The 17,638-nt window shown below is 40.1% G+C and overlaps 3 protein-coding genes across 3 annotated transcripts in view; all 3 read left to right on the top strand.

Annotated features, from left to right (window-relative positions):
* Nucleotides 1-3,974: 3,974 nt before the first annotated feature.
* On the top strand, nucleotides 3,975-7,310 carry LOC307016855 (uncharacterized protein; the record flags this gene model as incomplete). The annotated part of the gene is made up of 2 exons (XM_079646190.1): nucleotides 3,975-4,613; nucleotides 6,487-7,310. Exons 1-2 carry the CDS (start codon nucleotides 4,226-4,228, stop codon nucleotides 7,308-7,310), a joined length of 1,212 nt encoding a protein of 403 aa, XP_079502316.1. The 5' UTR covers nucleotides 3,975-4,225.
* LOC307016853 (uncharacterized protein) overlaps nucleotides 7,272-17,638 on the top strand; it is a 13,785-nt gene continuing 3,418 nt past the window's right edge. Inside the window, exons 1-6 of the mRNA XM_079646186.1 lie at nucleotides 7,272-9,240; nucleotides 9,813-9,947; nucleotides 10,161-10,295; nucleotides 10,663-10,731; nucleotides 10,836-10,930; nucleotides 11,218-11,344. Of these exons, the coding sequence (XP_079502312.1) occupies nucleotides 8,059-9,240; nucleotides 9,813-9,947; nucleotides 10,161-10,295; nucleotides 10,663-10,731; nucleotides 10,836-10,930; nucleotides 11,218-11,344 (1,743 nt within the window). The 5' untranslated portion in view covers nucleotides 7,272-8,058. The remainder of the gene's footprint in view (nucleotides 9,241-9,812; nucleotides 9,948-10,160; nucleotides 10,296-10,662; nucleotides 10,732-10,835; nucleotides 10,931-11,217; nucleotides 11,345-17,638) is intronic.
* LOC307016852 (zinc finger MYM-type protein 1-like) overlaps nucleotides 14,608-17,638 on the top strand; it is a 3,234-nt gene continuing 203 nt past the window's right edge. The window contains exons 1-4 of the mRNA XM_079646185.1: nucleotides 14,608-14,632; nucleotides 14,722-14,829; nucleotides 15,105-15,152; nucleotides 15,396-17,638. The exon at nucleotides 15,396-17,638 is cut by the window's right edge and continues 203 nt beyond it. Coding sequence (XP_079502311.1) covers nucleotides 15,488-17,638 — 2,151 coding nt within the window. The 5' untranslated portion in view covers nucleotides 14,608-14,632; nucleotides 14,722-14,829; nucleotides 15,105-15,152; nucleotides 15,396-15,487. The remainder of the gene's footprint in view (nucleotides 14,633-14,721; nucleotides 14,830-15,104; nucleotides 15,153-15,395) is intronic.

The following is a 17,638-nucleotide window of genomic DNA, read 5'->3' as shown; positions in this document are numbered from 1 at the left end:
TGACCGATTCACTCAAAATCAGTGCTGGGTCAAAGAACTACACTGGCTGCATAGGACACACCTCTTTTTATTGCATTTTAATAGTCTAAATATTTTTATATTAGTATTTTGATGGGAAAATGAGCTTATTTCTTCAATACCTTCCAGGTCATGTGACCTAATCACTCAAAATCAATGTTGGGTCAAAGAACTACACTGGTTGCATAGGACACACCTCTTTTTATTGCATTTTAACACTCTAAATATTTTATATTAATATTTTAATGGAAAAATTACCTTATTTCTTCAATACCTTCCAGGTCATGTGACCTAATCACTCAAAATCAATGTTGGGTCAAAGAACTACACTGGCCGCATAGGACACACCTCTTTTTATTGCATTTTAACACTCTAAATATTTTTTATTAATATTTTGATGGAAAAATGAGCTTATTTCTTCAATACCTTCCAGGTCATGTGACCGATTCACTCAAAATCAGTGCTGGGTCAAAGAACTACACTGGCTGCATAGGACACACCTCTTTTTATTGCATTTTAATAGTCTAAATATTTTTATATTAGTATTTTGATGGGAAAATGAGCTTATTTCTTCAATACCTTCCAGGTCATGTGACCTAATCACTGAAAATCAATGTTGGGTCAAAGAACTACACTGGCTGCATAGGACACACCTCTTTTTATTGCATTTTAACACTCTAAATATTTTATATTAATATTTTAATGGAAAAAATTACCTTATTTCTTCAATACCTTCCAGGTCATGTGACCGATTCACTCAAAATCAGTGCTGGGTCAAAGAACTACACTGGCTGCATAGGACACACCTCTTTTTATTGCATTTTAATAGTCTAAATATTTTTATATTAGTATTTTGATGGAAAAATTAGCTTATTTCTTCAATACCTTCCAGGTCATGTGACCTAATCACTGAAAATCAATGTTGGGTCAAAGAACTACACTGGCTGCATAGGACACACCTCTTTTTATTGCATTTTAACACTCTAAATATTTTATATTAATATTTTGATGGACAAATTAGCTTATTTCTTCAATACCTTCCTGGTCATGTGACCGATCCACTCAAAATCAATGTTGTGTCAAAGAACTACACTGGCTAAATAGGACACACCTCTTTTTATTGCATTTTAATACTTAAAATATTTTTATATTAATATTTTAATGCGAAATTGAGCTTATTTCTTCAATACCTTCCAGGTCATGTGACCTAATCACTCAAAATCAATGCTGGGCCAAAGAACTACACTGGCTGAATAGGACACACCTCTTTTTATTGCATTTTAAATACTTAAATAATTTGTATATTAATATTTTGATGCAAAAATTTGCTTATTTCTTCAATACCTTCCAGGTCATGTGACCGATTCACTCAAAATCAATGTTGGGTCAAAGAACTACACTGGCTGAATAGGACACACCTCTTTTTATTCCATTTTAATACTTAAAATATTTTTATATTAATATTTGAATGCAAAATTGAGCTTATTTCTTCAATACCTTCCAGGTCATGTGACCTAATCACTCAAAATCAATGCTGGGCCAAAGAACTACACTGGCTGAATAGGACACACCTCTTTTTATTGCATTTTAATACTTAAATAATTTGGATATTAATACTTTGATGCAAAAATTAGCTTATTTCTTCAATACCTTCCAGGTCATATGACCGATTCACTCAAAATCAGTGCTGGGTCAAAGAACTACACTGGCTGCATAGGACACACCTCTTTTTATTGCATTTTAATAGTCTAAATATTTTTATATTAGTATTTTGATGGGAAAATGAGCTTATTTCTTCAATACCTTCCAGGTCATGTGACCTAATCACTGAAAATCAATGTTGGGTCAAAGAACTACACTGGCTGCATAGGACACACCTCTTTTTATTGCATTTTAACACTCTAAATATTTTATATTAATATTTTAATGGAAAAATTACCTTATTTCTTCAATACCTTCCAGGTCATGTGACCTAATCACTCAAAATCAATGTTGGGTCAAAGAACTACACTGGCTGCATAGGACACACCTCTTTTTATTGCATTTTAACACTCTAAATATTTTTTATTAATATTTTGATGGAAAAATGAGCTTATTTCTTCAATACCTTCCAGGTCATGTGACCGATTCACTCAAAATCAGTGCTGGGTCAAAGAACTACACTGGCTGCATAGGACACACCTCTTTTTATTGCATTTTAATAGTCTAAATATTTTTATATTAGTATTTTGATGGAAAAATTAGCTTATTTCTTCAAGACCTTCCAGGTCATGTGACCTAATCACTCAAAATCAATGTTGGGTCAAAGAACTACACTGGCTGCATCGGGCACACCTCTTTTTATTGCATTTTAATACTTTAAATATTTTTATATTAATATTTTGATGGAAAAATTAGCTTATTGCTTCAATGGAGGATCCTTTGACCTAAGATGTTCATCGTCATAACCACACTGTAGCTATGTTCGTATGACAAATAAAAACCTTGAACCTTGATTCATGAATTAAAGTGCTACTTGTTCAGTGTTTCCCCTATATGTTTTCAGCAGCGGCGCTGCGCCGCTGCTGAAATATGCGCGCCGCTGCTAGGGGGCGCAAGCCCCCAAGCAGATAGAAAAAAAAAAAAATTTTTTTTTTTTTTTTATTAAAATAATTATAAGTGCTGCCCCCTAGCGCTCGCGGCAACTTCGAGCCACCGATACGCGGGAAAGCTGTCATTTTCAGAGCTGAAGGAAAACTGCCTGACAAGACAGACAACAGCAAGTTGAAGCAGACATAACTTTATTTGGACACAATCACCTCAAGAAGAAGGTCATAACGCCATAAATGTAAGTTATTATAATTTAAAATGTTGTTACATTTAGATTAAGTAAATTAATACTTTGATAAAAGCCTACAGTTAAGAATGAATTACATCTAGCTAACTTAGTTAGTTTGTAAGGGATAACGTGCAGCGACGCGGTCATTATGGGGAAAAGAACACCCGACAGGCTGATCAGGATCCCGACGCGAAGCGGAGGGATCTAGATCTGCATGAAGGGTGGCAGAACCCAAGATATTCAAGTCACTGGGGCAGTGGAACGAAGTGGAGACATTTGGCACATTCATTACTAGGTGCCATGCTCTTTTGACACCTGATATTAAACTAAAAAATTGCCTGATGAAAGTGATGTAAATGAACAACAAAAATAAAATAAGTTACATATGTGTTATTGGCTATGGTAGTTTATTGGTATGTTCAATTATTTGATTATTAAAATGTAAAACGATCTTTTTCATATGGGTGTTTAGAGTTAGATCTAGTCTCTAGTCATTGTGTGCTCAAAGTGCACCAGATTGAAGCATTTTATATTAAAATGTAAAAACAAATCTTCCCGGGGGGGCATACCCCCGGACCCCCCTAGAGGATGTGATGTCCAACCACCAATTATGTTCATACAATACTGAATACATTTGAAGCCTTTAATGATGTATGTGTCTTTCTTGTGCTGGCAGACAAATAGAAACATAATGGCGGGAAGCACTTCGCACGCGCACACACTTAAAATGTCCACGCGCGCCGCGCTCACATTTTGCTGGGCCCGCGTGCCTTAGCACCGCTGCTATGACTCCATCCTAGGGGAAACACTGTTGTTGTTTTGCCCGCTGACCGGCTGGTCCTGTTGCTCGTCTTTTTTTTGTAACTAGCTGATGCTCAATCTAATCCTGTTCTTCAAAGTCACTGTCGGACTCAGAATTCTCAGAAATGTGACCCACACATTCTGATACACCTTCCCCTTCCTCTACATCATCGTCAAATGGTTCTCTCTCTTCCAAAATCATTTGCAAGGCCCTCTGAGCAGAGCATAATTTGGCCATCTTGATCAGTTGTGATAAGACACACACACACAAACACACACACACACACACACACACACACACACACACACACACACACACACACACACACACACACACACACACACACACACACAATTTCCACATTCGTGTTAGCCCCGAACCTCCTGTTTGTAATATAAATGTGTAGTACAGTGGGTGGTCATTTTAAATGTGTTCTGATATAAGTTCTTCACAGAAAATTAGCCAACGCCATTGAGTGTGAGGTTGAACAAATAATGTATCATATCATTTTTGTTGATTTATTTATATAGATTTTTTGATTAGATCATAGATACGTCCATGAGTTAAGACCATGGTTAAGACATGATATGATGATTCACACTCATGTACAGGTGGCGGTATGCACCTTTAAAGTTGTTTGCAATACGCCAAACATCGAGAGAAGAAGAAGAAGAAGAAGAAGAACACGAAGAAGACATTTTAGAAACCAGATCACATTGTTTGATCTAAAAATGGTGCGCTTCAAAAAAGGCAAGACAAAGAAAGCTTTAGACCTGTGGCAACAAGCAGGAGGTAGAGATTTCATCACCAGGTCTTTAATTTCTCATGGTTTTAGTGAAGTTAATGTTACAACTGAGCAGTGGTCCTCAGTTACACTTACAGTGTTTAAAGGTAATAAGAAAGAGCATCTTAAGTGGTTGAGGGTCATCTGGGGTGAAGACCGACGTGGAGTCCGGACTGAGGTGCTTCAAGCAGGTACTGTTAAAAAATAATTTTGATGAGCCCCAGAGCAGAGTCCCGCCTCGGATACCCGGCGGATAACCCGCAAAATAGTTGTGTAACGGGCAGACCCGGCGGCAGACATACGTCTCTGGGCGGGCATTTGATTTGCCAGGGCGGGCCACCCCGAAACTTACATTTCCCGGGAAATCTGAATTGTCAACGGGGGTGGGGACTTGGGCAAGCACGCAGGCAAACTTGAGGAGCGTACACAGGGTGGAGTGAGGTTGAGCGATAAAGAGAAAGGGGGAGAGAGAGAGAGAGAGAGAGATTGAGCGAGGGGCAGATAGCGTGTGCAGCGGTCTGTTTGCGCACAGAACCGGAGTTTGTGAGAGAGCCGGCTTGAGAGTCAATTTCTCTGAGTTGCCATATTCCTTTCATGAACCACTTCCTGATATCCATTGTTGCAGATAAATATAAATGATAATAGACAAACTAACCTAGCAAGAGTATACTGTCAGGCTGCTGTGCCGCATCTCACTCAAACACCCACATGACTCAACCCAGCGAAAAACCAGTCTCGCGCGCAGCCTTTCATTCAGAATTTCATTGAGAATTTCATAGCAAAATAAAAAAATGATATTAAACTAATCTTTCAACATAGTTTAAAACAAAAATAAATATTAGGACAGAGCCCTACAAATAACAACCATAAACATAATAATAAAACAATTACAATGTTGTATTCAGCCCTGATTAAAACTGCGGGCCCAAATCCTGGATGGGCGGGCCCAAATCCTGGATGGGCGGGCCCGGCCCCATGGGGCTCGCCCATGACGCCGGGTCTGGTAACGGGCAAAACATACACGTAGGCCCATATCCAGGGGTGCACATAACTGGTACGCAGGTACGCATGCGCGGAAACAATCTGAATTGCGTACCGTCACTTGTGTCACAAAGTGCATTTGCGTACCGTGGTACTTGTGAAGCTTTTCCAGAAGGCGGTTCGATCACCGGACGACAGAGTCGGTCTCCGTGTGCACAGACGGGGCTAATGTTAACGTCGGTCTGTACAACGGAATTGTGCCAAAAACTACGCCAACCGGCTGCGGAGGGAGACTCACTGGAGAACTGCGCTAAAACAGCTGATCACAACGTTCACGCTCTGTGGTCACGAAGTACTCCACTAGCCCCCCCAAAAATTCACAACGGGTCGGGTCGTGGGTCTTATATCAACAGGTCGGGTCCAGATTTGACTTGAAGATAATTGCGTGTAACGGGTCGGTTCGCAGTTGCTACTGAGCTGCGAGGGTTCGGGTGGTTGCAGATTTGCAAAACTGGACCCATGCAGGACTCTGCCCCAGAGGCTTTTAAGTTGAAGCTTAACCCTTGTGAATCCCTTTTTAAAAACATTACTCTGAAAACACTAACGACAAAAATGTCTGCATCTAAAAATACTGTAATAAAGATATTATAGGCTATGTTAATAATGTTGTTCCACTTTCAATTACTTACATTTTTTAACCCAATTCAGTGCTGATCATAATTATCAAATGTTCATTCACTTTTATTTTTTTCGCTAGGGATTTGAAAGTCACTATTTTGATTACACATTATTAAGAACATGTTTCCAAAACACTAACATCTTTACCAAATGCCGTGTCATATTCTTAACACAATCAGAATGCTCGCAAAATTAAACAGTAGCCTGGATAATACATTTCATTAGGGAGGCATAAGGGTTAATGTTCTTATTTAATTAAATACTACAGCCATCACAGTAGGATGTTAACATAATTTACTGTAATTGACCCAAGGATGGCAGATTGCTTAAAGTTGCATTGTAGTCTTGCAATAAGAGATACAGTAGTTAAATGAGATTTTTTACTTTTGTAATGTTTGTATTTAGGAAAATATGTCAGTGAAAGAGGGAGAGATGGACAGCACAGTATCAAGAAACAGTCTTACAGCGCACCTACGGGTGAGGAAGACGAGGACACAAGTCAGGATGAAAGGGAAATAAGTAACGCACAGCCACAGTCTGAGATAGACACAGAAGAGTCAGACCAACAAAGTACAGAGACAGACACCAAAACGACAACAACAATGAACAGAAAGGGACAAACAGGCAAGGACAAGAAAGGGCCAGAAAAGGATAAAAAAAGAAAAAGAAACAAACGAAAAACAGGGACAGAGCCTGTGGGGAAAGATGAAGATAAGAACGATGAAGAAAAACAGTCTTACAGCGCACCTACAGGTGAGAAAGACGAGGACACAAGTCAGGATGACAGGGAAATAAGTAACGCACAGCCACAGTCTGAGATAGACACAGAAGAGTCAGACCAACAAAGTACAGAGACAGCCACCAAAATGACAACAACAATGAACAGAAAGGGAAAAACAGGCAAGGACAAGAAAGGGCCAGAAAAGGATAAAAAAAGAAAAAGAAACAAACGAAAAACAGGGACAGAGCCTGTGGGGAAAGATGAAGATAAGAACAATGAAGAAAAACAGTCTTACAGCGCACCTACAGGTGAGAAAGACAAGGACACAAGTCAGGATGACAGGGAAATAAGTAACGCACAGCCACAGTCTGAGATAGACACAGAAGAGTCAGACCAACAAAGTACAGAGACAGCCGCCAAAATGACAACAAAAATGAACAGAAAGTGCAAAGCAGGGCCAAAAAAAGTTCAAAATTGCCATGACAAGAAAACAATGGAACAAAATTAAACCTAAACATTGCAAAAAAAAACTCCGTCCCCCCTGGACTGATACATTTTATCAGGAATTTTTGAAAAATAATCCATGCTGCACACTTGCTTTCAAATACCAGCATGTTAAGACAAATGATAGCCGTAAAAAGAATTCGCCATTTTTCTGTGCCTCTGCAAAATGCACATTTAATGGATGCAACGCTGTCTACAGTTTCTCAAAAAAGAACAGGCCAAAATCAACGGATAAAAAAATATTTTTTTAAAGTCATGCGCATTGGTGAAGTTATACACCATAAAAATCAAAGGCGATTTAGACCAGCAAAATACACGAGAAGAGGAACAATTTCCAAAGCCTTAACCAGTGGTGTCAGCAATTATTATTACACTATGTTGAGACAGACACCAGTAGAGGAAATAATGGCTGGTAACATAAGCAGAAGCCTCACCAAAGACGTATTAAAGAAAATATCCTCTGAAGTGAAGAAAAGTGCAAGGCTCCACGATGACATGATGCTTGAACTCATGTTGACTCAAAAATAATCAAAGAGAGCAGCAGTCATGCATCATCAAAAGGCTATCTTCAGCACCTACAAATTGATCCGTTTGCTGTGCATTTATACACAGATGCTGGAATAAAGATATTGACTGAGCACTTGAAAAAGCCAACACCTACGGCCCTCTACCTTGATGCCACAGGCAGCGTGATACAGAAAATTCCTGATCAAAATAAGCGGGTCTTGTATTATGCTTTGGTTTTGCCCGGAATGGGTAAGGATAAGCCTCCCTTGCCTGTCACAGAACTGATCACCAATAGCCATTCCATTCCATCTATTTCCCATTGGCTCATGGAATTTAAGAGAAAGTTGTCTTACACAACAAAAAGAAAGATAGCACAGGTTGAGACAGATTATAGTTGGGCTCTGATAAACAGTGTGCTTCTGTCTTTTAACAGGGAAAATATGTCAGTGTACCTTGACAGAGCATTTGAGATAGTGTCTGGACAAACTGAACTGATTCCTAACTTCACTGTGCTGCATCTGTGCTCTGCTCATATCATGAAGGCTGTGTCACAAGCATTTGGAAAAAAAACTGTAGACAGAGGCACACAGGAATATGCAACATTCTGTTTCGCGTACATCCTGAACTGCACAAGTATGCAGGAAGCCTTTGATGTTTTTTATCATATGTGTGTGCTTTTTGATGCAGAGGAGTACACTAATTTGGTGAAACAGAGCAAAATGTACCTCGACAAGTGCATTTTGCAAACTCGGGACGTGAAACTGAAGGAAAGTGGACATGTAATGGGAGAGGAGGAAAGCAAAATGGAAAAAAATGCTCATAACATTATTGGAAAGTCCCCTTTTACACAAGCTTTTCAAATCAGACGGGACCAAGCAGAGTGTGACATTCTCTCTGACGATGCTGTTCATGTAAAAAACCACTACCTCTGTCCTGGTGCCATTGATGCACTGTTAAAAAACTACATGGGGATCTTCCCATTGTGGAGTGGTTTGTTGCTTGGGGATCTGTCGCGACATAGAAAAGGTACCTCTAAAAAAGATGGAAGTCATAAAACCAGGGATACCAACTGCCATGTTGAGCTCTGGTTTGGGTTGGTCAAACACTCCATCCTTTTAAAAAAAAAGTACCTGAGACCAGCTGAGTTTGTCTCCAAAATGTATGCCTCAATACAAGGAAGATATATAGAGCACATTGAGCAACACAATCTGCCAATGCATATTCTGGACAAAAACTTTGGACATCCTAGCAGGCCAGATGATGACCACGAGGAACAGTGGAACAAGCGGGAAAGTTCTGCTGGTCACACCAAGCCCAAGTCCAAGTACTTCAATCCACCAAAAACACTACCCAACCCCAAGAGCCCACCTGCCACAAAGGTGAAGAAAAGAAAAGTGGACCAACAGGAAAAATATGCACAGGGAAATGTGAGTTTCTCTAAGACTTACTATGTTCAGAGTGTGTAAATTGTTCTCCAGCATTTTAATTGTAACAATGGAATAAGTAAATATTGTCAGAAAGTAAAGCATGGACTAAATTGGTGAGTGAGGTGAAGGACAAAGGACATGAAGTATTATAACCCAACATGATTAGGTGCATGTTGTAGGGGGAGAATATGAAGATGAAAAATGTAAATACAGCATACAAACTTATAACAGAAACTAGATTTCTAAATCAGACTTTAAACTGCAATTACAGTTTCTGTTCCTGAGCAGCCTGTTTAATGTCATTTAGTGAAAACTCTAAAAGGGACTGAAGTTAAATGCATACACATGGACAGTTTAATTATATTTTGTGTATGTAGCTTTGATGGTGCATATACAAAAACAAGGCCTCCACCCAAACATTCAAGATTTTTAACCCTCTGGTATCATTCAAATGCACTACCCTAATTAGTCATTCGGGACAAAAATGTCCAGAGTGATACCGGAGGGTTAAAAGATTCCTCAAGTGTCCATATTAAACAGAATGCATCTATTTCCCCTCAATCTTGACTTAGTTGACCTGGCTGTGGAAAAAAAAGGACACCGAGGTGGTCGTGGCAGTGCTCCCCTCACAGATGAAAGGACGCATCTTACTTATCCGCCACTGTGAGCTATGCTCACTTCGACCCCACCAGTGGTTGACAGGGGAGGTACGTTACTACATGTTTCAAGTGTCTGAAGTTTCACTCTACACTGTGTCATTTTCTTTATCTAGCATTTAACGATTTCTGCCCAAAAAGTATCTGAAAAAAATGTCTAGATACTTTTGTCAGTCACAAGATTCTCAAAGTTGCAGGGAATGAAAGTTCAGTATAACTGGGAATATGCATTAATTGGCAAATTGTTATGATTTTTTTTGCCAGGTAATTGAAGGCGTGTTTCATGTTGCTGCCGACAAATTCGGCGTTGTGAACAAAATGTACTTGCTAAATCACTACACAGCAGGTGTCATTTTGTTCGGGGACAGAACTCAGCTAACATCTCACAGTTTACCAAAGGTAATGTGTGTGGTCTGTGTATGTTTATGTGTGTGGTGTGTTGTGTTTGTGCATGGTGATACTTTAGGGGGAAGTAGGTGTGGATTTGATTTGTGGGCTCACACTCACCCATTAGGTACATGGAGTGAAGCATTGGCTGAGATCTTAAATAGGAAATTAACTGAGATTATTTTACTGTATCCTCTCTGAAACTATAGTCATTAGTTAAATCACCTGATAAATCTACTTACTTTTGAATTTCCATACCAACACTTGTTTTAAGCACGACAAATGAATGGCACAAGAACAAAATTGTCAGACTAATGTTGTTGTTATTTTTACCTTAGCCTTCAAGTTTGTTTTAATCCTTTATTTGATGGCATTATAGGTAAAATTTGACAACTATGAAGCTGTCCTGTCCTTTGTACTTGTCAACAACAACCACTGGAAGTTGCTGGTTTGTAATTATTTTTGTTATTGTATTATTTCTGTTAAAGCACAAGACTTACATGGTGAAACCAAAAATCTTTTTTGATGAAAAGTGCTTTTACTTTTTCACAGTACATTCATGCCAAAACCAGCACCGTATTCCTGGTGGATCCAGCTCAAAGCATCGAAGAGCTTGATGACTCCGAACATGCTGCCAAAAGAATACAGTAAATCAAAATTCAATAGATATTAGAAAATTCAAGGAAAAACTATATTTAAACGTAAAAAATGTGTCACATTTAGTTACATTCATACTCACAGACAGCATTGAAAGCATTTTAAACAGTCTGATACAGTCTTTGTTCAGACAGTGATATCTATAGCTGACCTGTGGCTGCCCCTTATACAAATAAATGGTCATATGGTGAATACAAACAGTATGAATTTCTGTTACATTATCTTTAGGAGCCACATAATTAGAAATGTAAAGTGTGTTGACATTATCCTTTCTCAGGGAGTACTTCAGGATGAGGAGGACACGCCACAGCATAACAGACTGGGTGGATGTTAAGTGGAAGGGAGGCGTTATGGGTCACCCACTTCAAAAGGATGGATGTAGCTGTGGTGTCGTTGTTGTGAAGGTGAGTTGAAGAGATTCTGTTTTCATCCAGTTAACAAGCAGAGTTTTTAATGTGAAAGACAGTTTAATGCAAGGACGGATTTAAAAAAGCTGTCAAAAGTAGTGGTTGACCGATAAAGGTTTTTTAAAGGCCGATGCTGATCCCCATAATATTTAGCAGGCAGGTTGGCCAATGGACAATATATAGTATAATGCCGATATCATGTTGTTGTTTATTGTATTTTTCACAACTGACAACAATTGGATTATGACACAACATTGTTGAACTTAAATTAGTATTCACTTGAACACAGAAAGTTTAATTGACAAAACTTTGCTTCTGAATATCTCAAAATTCCAATAATAGGACCGGTCTATATCAATAATCAAAGGTTTTGGGAGGCATTCTAGTCAAGGGTGGATGTTTTCTATAATGTGTCTCATGTTTTTGTCTGTATCTGTATTACTATACAATAAAGAAGAAAAACCCTCCATAACATAAGTGTTGTTTGTTTAGATGGCAAAGGCAGTCATGGAATCCTTCCCTCTGATCCCGAATGTGAATTTCGAGTGTTCAAAGAAATACATGACACAGGAGAGGAGAGAACTGGCTCTCGAAATCCTTGAGGCACCAGGTCAGGGCCGGCCCAACCCATTAAGCGACATAAGCGGCCGCTTAGGGCCCCGCAGCCACTGAGGGGCCCCCTAGCAAAAAAAATTTTTTAATTTTTTTTAATTTTTTTTTTTTATCTCAGTACACCGTTGCTCTACTCTAAAGTCGCTTCTAAAACGCGATCTGATCTAGCTGTGTATATTTTGTTATTTTTGATTGTTATATTCAATCCAGTGTTCGAAATGGGGGGGAGCCAAGGGGGAGCTTGGCTCCCCCGAAGAGGGAGGGAGCTCCCCTGAAGGCCGACTTTGAGATAAATAGGGGGAGCTGCATATTTGTGTCACACAGATTAGAAATGTTGAGTTTCTGTAAATAAAAGTTCTTGAAATAAATAATAGTCATTGTTCATTACAGTTTCTGAATATTTGTTTTATATTTGTGAATATTTCTGGGTGTTGCCATCTGTACGTGGCGGCGCTGCATTCTTTACGCTACTTACGTTGCTATGGTTACGGCGGCGATGCCGGCGGCGTATTTGAAATGTTCATAAAAAATATGGCGAAACGAAATCAGCCAAGCCTCGCAGCTTTTGGATTCACAAGCAAAGAAGCGAAGGATTCTAAAAATGACAACGTGAACGGAACAACTTTTAGCTAGCCGGCTGTAAGCGGCGTTAGGGTCGCGTTTGACAGCTCCACACCGAGGGAGAGGCTTGCCGATGCGGAGCCTGAAGAGGCTTCAACAACGGCCACAGCCGCCGGCGCCACCTGCACTAGCAAACCTGACGATGCCCATGACCTGCCTTTTAACTGGACACAGAAAAGATGGAGTGAGTGGAATGAAAGCTATCCATGGCTTTTCATTCCACTCACTCGTATATTGATCTCTCTGCCGCTCGCAGAAAAATCCACCGGAGTGCACCTTTCACAAGAAAGGATTCAGGGAAAAGTCAGCAGTGATTAAAAGAATAACCTGCGGAAAAAGATTTATAATCACCATAAGGGCCAGGCAAACGAAAAAGCGATCGAGATTTCGGAGAGGAGAAAAAAAGATGTCCTACCAAACAAGCTATTGGCGATCAATGTTGACCTAATGCAGGAAACATATAGATCTTTCAGGTCTGCCTATATGATTAGCAATAAAATAAATAAATAGGGCTCCCCCGAAAGCAAATGGGTAATTCGAACACTGATTCAATCTCATTAGCTACAGGCATTTGAAGCTTGTAAAGGGAGGATGACAGCTCTCACTCGCCACTCTGCTGTTCCGCAGCGCCGCTTCCCCTCCCTCCGCTGAAATTATGAATGTAAGGTGTATAGTAATCATAGATAACACGGCAGGGTCCGTTACAGTTTGTTTTCATCTGATTTCAAATAAACAAAGTATTGGCTTTCAGAATATTAAACTTGTTTTGGCAAATTCAGATGATAAATACAACTTTGAAGCTTGTAACGGCATAATTAAAAGCGGAGAACGGAGTAACTTGACGTCACAGCAGGCATAACAACAGCCGGTGTTTCTCGAGTGTTTTCCCACAATACACACAAATGCAAAAATACAAAAACACACACACACACACACACACACACACACACACACACACACACACACACACTCGCGGGCTTCCCCCAGACCAATAATCCAAACGAAAATATCTTCCCTCCGTACTATTTTGATAATTTGCTCTGCTAATAATCAATCAGATCGATCCAGAGAAGAGGAAACTTTGAAGGCCTTTTTCTCAAAATGATGACTCTGTAACAGTCATTATATAATGTGACATATTTTGCTTAATATTTGGAGTACAAAAACAATCGTCGTGGCGTAGGTGTTACTCTCATCTATCTCAGATAGAAGATATGATTGGAGACGACCAGCCAATCAGAATTGACCTTCTCGAGTTCTCCGATTGGTTGGTTTTGTGGCACATTTGTAACGCTGTGACAACTTGAGCGAGCAGGCAGGCAAAGCTGAGCGCTCAACTGTGGTGCCTTCAGTTTGCATGATGTCTGGCAAAAAAAGGACATACGCCTCTGGTGATCAAAAACGAAAAAATAGAAAACTTAATGAAGAAAAAAGGCAAGACAATAAAGGTATGTAACTTCATATTATGGCTCTGTCTCCTGTCCTGTGTCCCACTAACAATAGTTGGATAACTTGGATTTGGGAGTATTCTAACTTACTTACTACTACTACTTACTTTCTAGCTAATGTTACAGCTAGCTAACTAGCCAAGTTATCATTATTATCTCAGCCTTTCTGTAGAATAATGCGATGCTATTAACGTTACTGATTAATTTACTTTAGAAAAATTTAGCTCAGGCAGCAAGTCACACTCGTAGCTAATGTTAGCTAGGTATATGTGCTTGTTTCATATTTTGACCAAGTAAACCAATTTCCCCTGGGATTAATAAAGTACTATCTATCTATCTATCTATCTATCTATCTATCTATCTATCTATCGAACTATCCAAACATCATTGTGTGGGTTCTAAGTTCATGTAAATGCAAGTATTCATTGGCTGAATATTGAATTAGCTATATAAAGCTAGTATGTTCCATTTGATGTTCCATTTCAAGTCTGTTTCCATAAAGCTTAACTCTGTAACATACTCTCCTCAGGAGCACTTCTGAAGTACTTTGGAAGCCCACAGCAGGTGCCAGCACACACCACAACGTCCACTGAGGACACTGTTGGTGAGTTCAAATGGGCCCAAAGTGAGAGCTTTCTGAATTTGGAATATTAAGTCATTACATTACGAATCATATATTTCTTTATTCCATAGCAGGTCAATCAACCTCCACCGCTGCTGTTGGTGAATGTGAAACCACAAGGTCAGCTGTTGGCACCAGTGACTCCGATGTCATCCAAGAAACCGCCTCAGACAATGCTGGTAAATGATGTGTTAAGTGTATAGATTAAGCCCATAGAGCTAGCTACAATTGCCATTTGTCGAAGTTCTATTGAGCAAGCTCGCTGTTCATTGCTTATAATAAATATCTGTCATGCATGGGGCAGGAGTTTGATGATACCTGTTTTTAAGGACTGATTCTGGATCAGCACTTTGGAGCTATCTCAAAAGCAGCGCCATAGTGGTGAAAAGACAGCTGATCTAGAGACAGTCCTATAGTCATATATTAAACAATGATATACTTCTTTATTCCATAGCAGTTCCATCAACTTCCATCACTGAAGAAACCACCTCTGACAATGCTGGTAAGTTTAGGCCTACATCAAAGAGACCTTAACTTTGTTTGTCAAGAAAAGCAAAGCACTATATGTCCAATCAATCATGGTATTATTATTATTATTATTATTATTATTATTATTATTATTATTATGAATATTATTATTACTATTGTGTTCAATCATTCAACTGTGTTGTTCATTGCCAGGAACATCAACTTGTAAACATGTCAAGTAACAAAAACTTATTTTTTAAAATTAATTTCCCTATAGGTATTTCTGTACCCATTGAAGTTGAGAGCAGTACCATTACGCCTACTACACCTACCTCTGTAACTTCTACTCCTTTTCTCTCTGGTTCACCAATGGATCCAACTGGGTGGCCATCAGTACTTAACGATCACGTACGTACAGATCTGGTGATTAGGGGGCCAGTACAGGTGGACAGAGATTTTGTATTCCCGAAAACACCAAACAACAGAAGCTTTCATTATCATTACATGTTTAGAACACTTGTAAATGGTGAGAAAGTTAAGCGAAGCTGGTTAATATACTCCAAGAACAATGATTCAGTCTACTGCTTTTGCTGCAAGTTGTTTTCCAAGAAATCATTAAAGCTCATAACAGAGGGACAACAGGACTGGGTGAATATTGGCGCATTACTGAAGCTAGACGACAACAGCCCAGATCATGTGAAAAGTGTGTTGACTTGGAAGGAACTAGAGCTCCGTCTTAGAAAAGGGAAGACAATAGACAAAACAGAGTTGTACCTCCTGGAGGCAGAGAAGAAGAGGTGGAGAGAGGTGCTCATTCGGTTGGTTTCCATCATCCAATCTCTAGCAGAGAGGAACCTGGGACTTAGAGGGACTGTTGACACCCTGCATAACCACAACAACGGGAATTTCCTCAAAGAAGTTGAGCTAATTGCCAAGTTTGACTCTGTTCTGAAAGAACACATCAGACGCATTGACAGTGGAGGAAATTACACTACATACTTGGGTAAAACAATCCAAAATGAACTCATGTCCTGTATCAGTGACACAATACTTGCAGCAATGGTGGCTGAAATCAAAGAGTCCAAGTATTTTGCCATCATTTTGGATTGCACCCCAGACGTCAGCCACCAGGAGCAGATAACTGTTGTGATTCGAACAGTGAGTGTGAAGAAAAGGACTGAGATCAGGGAGCACTTTCTGGGGTTCATCATAGCCCCTGCATCCACAGGGCTTGGTTTGTCTACACTCATTTTGAACAGGCTGGAGGAGCTGAAGATCCCCTTTGAGGACTGCAGAGGACAATCCTATGACAATGGTACAAACATGAAGGGCAGAAATAAAGGGGTGCAGGCCAGGCTGTTGGAGAAGAATCCTCGAGCTCTGTATGTTCCTTGTGCAGCCCACACACTGAATTTGATGGTGGCGGATTCAGCCAAAGGATCAATAGATGCTACTTGCTTCTTTGGTAATGTTCAGAAGCTGTACACCTTGTTTTCAGGTTCTCCCCAGAGGTGGACCATCCTAAAAAAACATGTGTACATCACTCTCAAGTCCTGGAGTGAGACGCGGTGGGAGAGCAGAGTGAATAGCATCGAGCCGTTGCGCTACCAAACGAATAAGGTCAGGGAGGCTTTGCTAGAGGTGAGGGAAAACGCAAATGATCTCATGGTCAGAATTGAGGCCCAATCCCTGGCAGAAGAAATTGGATCATTTAGATTCCAAATCTGCACTGTTGTCTGGTATGATATTCTGTCAAAGATCAATACAGTTAGCAAGCTCCTTCAGTCTGTCAACATGCAGCTGGATGTTGCGGTCAGTCTCTTAGACAAAACCAAAGCATCGCTGGTAACCTACAGGGCCACTGGGTTCACAGATGCTCAGGCCACAGCAAAAGAGCTCTGTGGAAATATGAATGTTGAGGCAGTGCTGAAAGAAAAGAGGCTGCGGAGCAAAAAGAGGCATTTTGCCTACGAGGCAGCTGACGAGGCAGTGGCTGATGCCATGACGAGACTGGAAACAGGATTCTTTAATGTTGTGGTGGACTGTGGCATCCAGTCTTTGGAGGACAGATTCAAGTCCCTGGGGGAAGTAAGAGACAAGTTTGGAGTGCTTCACAACTTCCATAATCTGGATGATGAGTCACTTACAGACCAATGTGCCCTGCTGGGAAAAACATTGACCTGTGGCGAAGAGGCAGACGTTGACTGGAGAGAGCTAGCCATGGAGATGCAAAGCCTTCCAGAGCTTCCCAAAGAAGATATGACCACATTGGAGATGCTCACCTTCTTAAATGAAAACGAGCTGTGTGAGATCTATCCAAATCTTTGGATAGCGCTGAGAATAGCCTGTACCCTTCCAGTGACAGTGGCGTCCGCAGAGAGATGCTTCTCGAAGCTCAAACTGATAAAAACATACTTGAGGTCCTCCATGGCCCAGGATCGCCTGAGTGGAATGGCAATAATCAGCATAAACCACCAGATTGGCAGCCAGATCTCCTATGATCAGGTCATCAATGACTTT

Source organism: Notothenia rossii (genome assembly GCF_949606895.1).
Source record: "Notothenia rossii genome assembly, chromosome: 8".
In the NCBI taxonomy this organism is placed as follows: domain Eukaryota; kingdom Metazoa; phylum Chordata; class Actinopteri; order Perciformes; family Nototheniidae; genus Notothenia; species Notothenia rossii.
This window is presented reverse-complemented; position numbering and strand designations above follow the sequence as displayed.